The sequence below is a fragment of the Octopus bimaculoides genome, unplaced genomic scaffold (genome assembly GCF_001194135.2).
Source record: "Octopus bimaculoides isolate UCB-OBI-ISO-001 unplaced genomic scaffold, ASM119413v2 Scaffold_114754, whole genome shotgun sequence".
NCBI lineage: Eukaryota > Metazoa > Mollusca > Cephalopoda > Octopoda > Octopodidae > Octopus > Octopus bimaculoides.
This window is the reverse complement of record NW_026363081.1, coordinates 1,636-11,635: the sequence shown is the minus strand read 5'-3', so window position 1 is coordinate 11,635 and position 10,000 is coordinate 1,636. Positions and strand designations below refer to the sequence as shown.

General features: G+C 38.6%; 1 protein-coding gene across 1 annotated transcript in view; it reads left to right on the top strand.

The window, feature by feature from the left end:
• LOC106880085 (uncharacterized) overlaps positions 1–7,894 on the top strand; it is a 12,243-nt gene extending 4,349 nt beyond the window's left edge. Inside the window, exons 2-4 of the mRNA XM_014929899.2 lie at positions 2,405–2,568; positions 4,623–4,783; positions 6,645–7,894. Coding sequence (XP_014785385.1) covers positions 2,405–2,568; positions 4,623–4,783; positions 6,645–6,694 — 375 coding nt within the window. The 3' untranslated portion in view covers positions 6,695–7,894. The remainder of the gene's footprint in view (positions 1–2,404; positions 2,569–4,622; positions 4,784–6,644) is intronic.
• Positions 7,895–10,000: the final 2,106 nt, after the last annotated feature.

Here is a 10,000-nt window from a genome sequence, read left to right as displayed (position 1 = left end):
AATAACAAGAGCACTCAGAGTGCGCCCCCCCCCCACACTCCTGCCAAAGCAACACCAACGTCATCACAACGATTAGCTGGAGATGATTTTTTTAAAAATATGAATATCTGAAATAAACTCGACGGTTCTCACAAACGAGAATACTAAAAATGAACCTGACCGCTCTCAAAAGTTAACTAAAAGAAAACCGGAAAAATAGTTGTGGAATGTGAAGGTGGGTGTGCGGTCCGAGTTTCTAATGCTGTGTGTGTGTTGTCTGCAGTGGAAACAGGGACAGTTTTCGCTATGAAGGCCCTTTTTTAGCATATCCACTGATTCAGAGTCTTTACGACCATTAAAGCTTTTAGTGAAACATTTATCCGTGCGTGAAAGATAACGGAAAGGACCCGCATATGGTGCTAGTAACGGAGGTTTAACAACATCGTTGCGCACAAAATCGTAAAGCTTCATTCAAAGCAGAGCTAGAAATGCAATTGTGAAGTAGGTAAGAGGTTTTAAGCAGGAGTGATATATACAAAATCGGTACAACTAAAAATTGTCGAGGTTAAATTAAATTTATTATTGTTACTGAATATGTTAGTGTTATTTAATTTCTGAACGGTTTTGCTGCCGTTTGTTTATGTAGTTTGATTTCTTAATCCATCAGTTTCTACTAAGATAGAGACGTGCGTAAAATTAATAACTGAGAAACGAAAATAGAACGTTGGAAACAGCAACGTCATGACTTAACGTGGAGACCATGAGCGTGCTTTGAAGGGAGATAATCAAAGAAAGACTTTGAAGTCGAAGTAAGATCGTAATGCTTCATGTAAAGTAAATATAACGAAAGATACAAAATCCTTGTCCGGTACCGGATCGATCCCAAAACCTAATCAGTCACGAGGCCAAACAACCCTGAAAGTTTCATCAGGATCCATCCATCGCTTCTTGAAATGTCTTGTCCACGGACAAGCAAACAGACAAACACCACTGAAAAACAATACCTTCGCCTTCACTAAGGCGGAAGTAATAATAATAATAATAATAATAATAATAATAATAATAATAATAATAATAATAATGATAATAATAATAATATTGGGTTGGTGCATAATTATTGCGGCTTTTGTTTCTTTCAACAAATTTTATTAAACAAAAACAATAACAATATTTAAGAAAAACGTCTTTAAATAACGGTCGGCTTTTAAAAATTTTTTTATAAAAATGCGTATCGAAAATCATATCCACATTCGTCATATTATGCTCTACCACTTCGAGAAAGGTTGGAATGCAGCACAGTCATTTCGCGATCTCAATGAACATTTTGGTGAAGGAACAATCATCAAAAGCCAAGTTGAAAGATGGTTCAGGAAGTTCAAGAAACCTCGCAGATGAAAAAAGAAGAGGCCGATCGTCAAATTTCAACGACGAGGCACTTTTGGCAGCCGTGGAAGAGGACAAAAGCTTGACAACGAGAATGTTGGCCGAGGGCTTCAATGTGGACCATTCGACCATCGTTCGTCGTCTAAAAAAGCTCGGCAAAGTAGGGAAACTAGCTGTGTGGGTCCACCACGAACTCCCCGATAACAACAAAGCCGAACGTGTCCGAATTTTTACAGATTTTCTGCAGCGAAATGAGCAAACTCTGTTCCTGAAGAATCCCGTCACTGGGGATGAATCATGGCTTCTCTTTAAAAACGTCAAAAGAAAGAAGGCTTGCGTTTCGCCAGGTGTTTCACCTAAAGGAATACCGAAAGACGTCCACTGTAAGAAGGAAATGTGGTGTGTTTGGTGGGACAGGAGCGGTATCATTCACTGGGAAATCATCTCAAACAGAATTTGTTATCGGTGGAATGACGACGATGGGCGTCAACAGTGGCGGATTCCGGACAGAAACGGCAAGCGGCAATTAAATATCAACAGCGACATTTCTCTCGCTCAACTTGACCATATTCACGCTGCAATCGAGAGGAAAAGAGCGCGCAAAATGAACCATATCGTCTTCCACTACGGTAATGCACGTCCACATGTTGATGGTCGTGTCGTCGAATCTATCGCCAATGAGGGCTAGGAACTGCATCTTCATCCGCCGTATTGTCCTTCAGAAGCGCCTACGGACTATCACGTCAATCGATCGCTGAAACATTGGCTCGCGAACAAAGTTTCTGACGATTTGGATGGCTTGGTGACTGCCGTCAAAGAGTGGATTGCCTCTAAGAGCAGTAACTTCGCCTGTGGAATCGACCATCTGCCAAGCAAATGGGAAGCAGTAATTGAAGTAGATTGTGAATATGCTTCGGAATAATCATTTAAAGATGTTTTTGTGACATGTTGTTATTGTTTTTGTTGAATAAAATGTGTTGAAAAAAAAAGTCGCAATAATTATGCACCAACCCAATAATAATAATTGGCGATTTGTTTTTAGGTGAAACTAGTGATTTACAAAAACAAAACAGCTGTGGTCAATATGGTGTTCAATGGACGAAATACAAACCTTCGAAACTGGTTCTCGCGTGAAAAGCTGAAAAGCTCTCCTTGGTCCGACCTACCTGCAGCTGGTGTCAATCTCTTCGCAATGAATAGATTTCAGTAAGTAATTTTTATCTGTATAATAACTAAAAAGTTATTTGTAATTATATTCCGTGTTCAAAACCTTTTGGGATTAACACATACTTTTATCCCACTGGCGTTTATGAATAAACTACCAGCGAAGTACATTGTCTATATAATCAACTATATACACTTCCCGTGCATTTCGATCGTTGCAGTAAATATTAGTTTAATCGTGGGATTAATGTTATTGATTAATGTTTACCTGCAAAGATTGAGAATTAACTTCGTTGCATTCTTTTATAGTATTTCATCGATTTCATAGAATTGTGTTGCCAACAACTAAGCACACACACACACACACACACACACACAAAAGCACACACGCAGGAATTTACTTATATACATACATGTGTGTATCAAGGAAGGCATTTGGCTTGGTAGTCAAGATGTTCAACATGTGATTGTGAGTTCGTGGTTTCAATTGCTCAACCAGTTTCACATGCTACTAATTCGTTGAACAGGAATTTCACTTGACCGAACAACAGAATACTGATAGTCATCCTCGAAACAGACCGAGATCCATTCACTTACGAATAAATATAACAAAATTTGTATAATTTTCTTTCCTCTTCTGTTTTTTGCTTATCTGTACAGTAATTAAACGAAATAAGTTAATAACATAGAATGACATATGCATACTTATATTGACTCGTGACGGTGGCGGATTTGAGTCACCTGATTAGTACATAGGGACATTTGGGGTAAGCTGCGAGCTGGCAGAAACGTTAGCGCGCCGGGCGAAATGCTTGTCGGTATTTCGTCTGCTGCAACGTTCTGAGTTCAAATTCCGCCGAGGTCGACTTTGCCTTTCATCCTCTCCGTGTCGATAAATAAAGTACCAGTTACGCAGTGGTGTCGATGTAATCGACTTAATCCCTTTGTTTGTCCCCTCTATGTTTAGCCCCTTGTGGGCAATAAAGAAATAAGGGACATTTGGGGTAATTCTTTGTGGATCTGGAATTATAAAAGTGGTTAGTAACCTCTGTCTATAAACTAGTTTCACCTGCTAGAAATAACTGTCAATAAATATCGCTAAAATCAGACCCTACCGTCTAAAGATTAAATGTAGTATATATTGGAAATGTAATCCGAAGAGGGGACAGTAATAATTGAAATACATTTGACCATTGATCATTCTTGACTAAGAATAACCACTTTGAAATATTCCTTAGTCAGATGAGCAAGGACAAGACATTTAATTTTGTTCTGGCCCTTTACGAATGCTAGGTAGGAGGAAGGGATGAAGTTATTCCCAAGCAAAAAAAAAAAAACTGGCCCAAATATTTGCAAAAGAATTGTCTCTATTAAACTCCCCTCGCCGAAAGGTGAGGCTGTTGTGTTAAACTGGCTAATAAATAATGGCTACTACACACGTGTGGAGGCGCAATGGCCCAGTGGTTAGGGCAGCGGACTCGCGGTCATAGGATTGCGGTTTCGATTCCCAGACCGGGTGTTGTGAGTGTTTATTGAGCGAAAACACCCCAAGCTCCACGAGGCTCCGGCAGGGGATAGTGGCGAACCCTGCTGTACTCTTTCACCACAACTTTCTCTCACTCTTTCTGTTGTGCCTGTAATTCAAAGGGTCAGCCCTGTCACACTGTGTCACGCTGAATATCCCCGAGAACTACGTTAAGGGTACACGTGTCTGTGGAGTGCTCAGCCACTTGCACGTTAATTTCACGAGCAGGCTGTTCCGTGGATCGGTTCAACTGGAACCCTCGACGTCGTAAGCGACGGAGTGCCAAAGAGGGAAAAGACTACACACGTATAAGGACCGTCCTTCTTAATATGGTCCTACACACAGATTACTTCTAAGCAACTTTCACTCACAAAGATTTCGTGAACTGTAAAGTAGTGGACACTACTTGTCCAGTGTATCAATGAGCGGTGTCAGTTCAAACCTGGAAACCAGTTTGCTTCATAAATTATGTAGATTCGAGGCAAGCTTCTAAATTACAAGATCTGATAACGGCAATAACAGCAAAACAATAACTACAAAGAAACTTTATTTTGTTTTTCTCCTTTTTTAGTCAAAGACGTAATTTCTATATATCGTCTTTGCATAATGGTTGTGAAGCAGACAAAGGTTGGCTCTATGTTTTGGAAATTGCTCACTGTGAATTTGAGAAACGTATTCCTCTTCCTGTCATAATTTACTCAGGTGACAATTCGAGAATTAGATGGAATAACAGTAAGTATTTCGTCATCTGCTTTAATTGTCTCTCTGCTAGGTTAATGTACTATAAGTACTATAAGTTTAATTATAACTGCGTGGCGAACACGAGAAACAACGCAGGTCATGTTTCGGTGTTATGCCTTCTCAGCGAAGCGTAGGTCTCACAGTACTTAACGAAGAGCATCATCGTGTGATATAATATTACACACGTGTAGGTGTGGGGAAATTTAGTTCGCGAGGTTGCTGAAAAGCTCCTGGCTTTAAGTGTATCGCGAAAAGCCTGGCTGGAGACACAAATTTCTGAGTTCTTAAAAGAAACTGAACAACTACTGTAGTAATTTTGTAAATTTGAGAGGGAAATATGCTGAATAAAATCATGTTTAACTAATCTTCCTTTATTTTCTTTTTCTCAAAGCCAGGAACTTTTCAGCACACCCTGGTATATAAGAAGAGAAAAAAATAAATACACGTAAAAATAAGACAGCTGACAAACATAGGACCAAACTGATTGAAATGAAGTGTAGACATCTTTTAGCTTTTACTTTAGTCATTTGATTGCGGCCATGCTAGAGCACCACTAAGTTATAGGGAAAGAACGATAATGAAGCAGTGTTAGGGAACCAAACAATGGCATAAAGACAGGTTGCGATGGGTAAATTGTTGCCATTCTATATTTTTCAATTTCGCGCATGCGCGTTGGATGTTTTTGGTTTTGTCGACTACACAGTATAGTAGGATCAGTGGGCACCATCTGTGACAAAAACAGCACCATGACGCAATTGACTCTGCCAGAAATTTGGAAACGACATGATGTATTGCTTGGCATTCGCGCCGGAAGCTCGAATACGAACAGGTAGTGAACACACAGAACAACCGTTGGCTTGCAGTGTCCCCAAAACATGTACCGAGAGTGCTAAAACTCAAACATTCAGCCAACATCCAGTCACCATCATGTTTGGAGTGCTCACTAGTGACGGCGACGTAATGCCCCTATTCATCTTCCCACACGGCTTCAGACTCAACACGGTGGCCTACATCAAGTGCCTGGAGGAGGTAGTGATGCCCTGGGTAAAGAGGGTGGCTGCTGGAAGATTCCATGTCTGGCAACAGGACTCTGCACCATGACTCACAAGCAGGGGAACCCAGTCATGGCCGTCGGACAATTTCTGCGACCACATCACCCCTAACATCTGGCTACCTATCTCCCCAGATTGCAATCCCCTTGATAATTATGTGTGAGACGCAGTTGAGCGAGAGACAAACAAAGTTTCTTGTAATACCAAAGATGAACTGAAGGCAAAGATCATGGCAGGATTCTGATCAGATTAATATTAAAGGAATTATATATTAACTTATCTTTAAAACCACTAGATTTACTACCATCATTATTAAAAGTTGGCGAGCTGGCAGAATCTAAGTTTTAGAAATAAAGGCATCTTATTCAAATATTCAGGTAGTAGTAGTAGTAGTAGTAGCAGCAGCACTCTCTTGTACAAGCATAAGACTATGGATTTAAGTATGGATATATTAGTCGAGTGGTTCTTAACTGGGGACTATTTCACCCCTAAGGATCCATGTAAGATTTTGTCAATTGTGATGAGGTCACAAATGATATTAAATGTTTCTTTGCTTCGAAAGCTGAAGAATTTTACGTCCCAAGGATCAATTATTTGCCAAATAGATGGGATTATGTCATCAATAATGAAAGGAAATATTGATTTCAGATTTTGACAGAAGGCCAGCAGTTTCGTCGGGAGGAGATTTGTCGTTTCCATCGGTCTCTGCGATATTTTGAACTCAGAACCCCGTGAAGAGAAACAATATTCATATTGTTGATTTTGCTGTTAATTTTGTTGTTACTTTTATTATTTTCCAGATTTTGAAAAAGCTGATTCCATGGCCATCTTCATCCGCTTGGAAGAGTAACTAACCAATCAAAAGATCTGTTTTATACAACATGACCACACGGCTTCTATCAACCAAATTCACTCACAAATAATTAGTTGTATAGTAAAACCCGGGATTATAAGTAGAAGATACTTGTCTAAGTTGCTACACAGTAGGATTAAACCCGAAAGCACATAGTTCCGAAGCTTGCTTTGTAACTGCACAACCACGCATGTAACTATGCGTGTGTGTATGTGCATATGTATGCATGCTTATTATATATATATGTGTGTGTGTGTGTGTGTGTGTGTGTGTGTGTGTGTGCATGTGCACTCATACAGGGTGTCCAAGAATTAAGTATTTCAGTGAAATCGGAAAATTCTTTAGGAAACTTATTTTTACTTACGTTTATCCTGTTTAATATCTGTCAAAAACGTATAAATTTTTAATTTTGTCTATAATTTCATAATTTTTCTCATTTTTTAAAATAACTTTTACATTCCTGTTGGATCCCGCTTATCTGGCCACGACAGCATTGTTTTCAATTTTGTTCAAATCATTTTCTATAGCTCCACCCCCAGAATGGAGCAATAGTTTGGTTAGACTTAAAGAAGGCATTCAGTTAGCAGTGCAGGAGGTATTTCTTAAAATGCTTCAATTTGTGTTTCGTAATGCTAAGGACAGATTTGAAACTTAGAAGGATTCAGACGGAGCACATGTTGTAAATTTTGCAATATAGTTTTGACGTAAGGTTTATAAATTCTGTTTGATTTCGTATCATAATTAACTAATACTCATAAAAAATTTTTCAGCTTTATTTAAAATAATTTATTCGATTTCAATGAACTAGAAAGTTAACTCTGGGACACCCTGTTTGTGGTACTCCTGCTTATATGTATGTTTATATATTCATATATTCTTTAACCTTTTTCTTTACATAATTCATTTTACTGTATTTTTTATTTATTCATTTATTGAACTGCTCAACAGGCAAACAATTTGAAAACAATCAATATTCATAATCGACGTGATCCTGTACGTTTTTTGTTTCTAATTTCGTCTAGAACAATCCAGTGATAATTATATTAATCATTTCAATCGGTATCTATGTGAATATAAACACCCCACTCACCCACACAATTTGAAACGTGTTTGGTCAGATAAGTGACAGTGCACGAAACTCTCTTCACTTGAGTCACGTTGTAACTTCTAGTGATTAAATAAAAATAAATTAATATACACACTTGTTTTCAGTTCTATTTCCTTGTTCATGTGTGGAGGAAAGATGAGTGACAAGGGGAGAGGGAGTGACGTTAGGAAGAGACAAAAAGGGGAAGGAAATGACGTCATACGGTGAGAACAAGTCTTGTGCTGGGAGCAGTCGTAGAGTAGTGGACCTTTCTGGCCAGTGGTTGGGAGAGTTTTGATACACCTCGTATAGATAAGAACTTTTAAATCGCATCCATTTTCGTGTTAATTGCCTTGCTGTGCTTGGGTAAAAATACTAGTGACACAGTGTGAAGGATACCACACCATGTCCTGAACAGCAAATTAGGCAAGCTATATAACTGGTATGGCAAAAAAGGCAAACTTTCATTTGGCCAGTTGAAACTTTCATCAGTGATTCACAGTAAATATCGAAGATATCGGTCTTTGTATAGCCAATTCCTAAATTTGAATAGCCTAAGGACGAGCTGATATGAGTATTATTGGTATTTGCCAATATCTGATAACTCAATTCGATATCAACCAGTACCAATATCAAAATCGATATCTGTGCTCTGATTGCACAGGTGTGGTAATGCCACTTAGTTAAGGAAGTTCATCTTACTGGATGAAGTGCTGTGAACGTAGTCATCAGGAGCTCTGCATTTTCTAAGCTGAACTATTAGACATCACAGACGAGAGGTGAGGTTGTCCAACAGTCAGCGTGATTCAACGAATCATCCCTGGTGGATCTGTATTTGGGGCATATCTCTTTCTGTTTCTGAACATTTTTCAAGATGAGCTATCACCATTACATATGTTGTGCAGCTGACAGCCAATCATATATCAGCTGTTAATGCCAGAAGAATTGTAAACTTTTGCCGATGCCGATACCATACCGATAATCCACTTTTCTTCAAAACCACGACAGTTGCTTCCAGCACTCAACCAGTTAACAAAGCAGTTATATTGACCTTAATGTTATGGGGTTTATGCATTCTGTAGATGTAACACGCAATTTTTCTATTAAATCTTTTTGAAAGAGCTCAGATCTATGTTAACAATTTACCCAAATCATCAAGACTACCACAGCTTGAAATTTCTTGGGACTCTCAGTAAAACCATGCAGATATGGACATTTTTAGAACTGGCTCATCTAGCCACTTCTTACAATATCCATAACTGTATGGTTTTGTTGAAAAAAATGTAAGAATTATCATTGCAAAATGGACATATGCTAGTTTCGCTTTCAGATTGTTGTGATTAACCATTATGTTGAGACATCAAATGTGAGGATAATTACTGGCAGATCTTCATGCGGGTAGGCCTGTGTCCACATATAACCCTAAAAATGAAAATCGTGCTGCAGGCCCTATCAAATTCCTAATCAGGGTTCCCACAGGCCCTTGAATTCTTTAAATACCCTTGAATTTGAAAAGTAAAATTCCAGACCTGGAAAATCCTTGAAAATTATCCAGACACACACAAATCCTTGAAAACCTTGGATTTTTATTTAAAAGATTTATATTCAGTCCACTTCCCGTACTACAGAAGAAAAATGTTCTACTTAAACCTCAATTCCTATTTACAATGTCTCCACGTTTCCAGTGTTGGCTGCTTGTATAGGCAGCCAACACTGGCAGCGAAACATTGCTACACATTCGTCAACAGCTGGAGGAAAATGATTGGACGATATTTAAGCAATATGATTTGAGAATTTAAGTAGTGTAAGTAGTTTTGTTTTATCAGAAGGATGTCCTTGGAAACACTCGAAGACACTTTTTGTGGAGTGGTTGTGATAGTCCTTGAATCTAGCGTGAAAATATCCTTGAAAATCCTTGAATTTTCTTTTTAAAAACCTGCAGGAACCCCGTTAATTGTTTTTGATATTTGACAAAAGGGCTATTATTCTACATTTTGCTTTACATTTCAGCATATATCTTATCCTTTGCTTATAGTCTATTGAAAATGACTGCATTTTAAAATTCTGATTTGCAGTCATTGGACTGAAAATGGCCCTGGGCTGGGCACATGATGATATTAATATTCACTTTGAGTACTGTTTTAGCCAGACTGTGGGGTGGGGGCAATGGTTGTACTAGCTTTGGTAGGTTCTGTTATAAAACAGTAGTAAACATT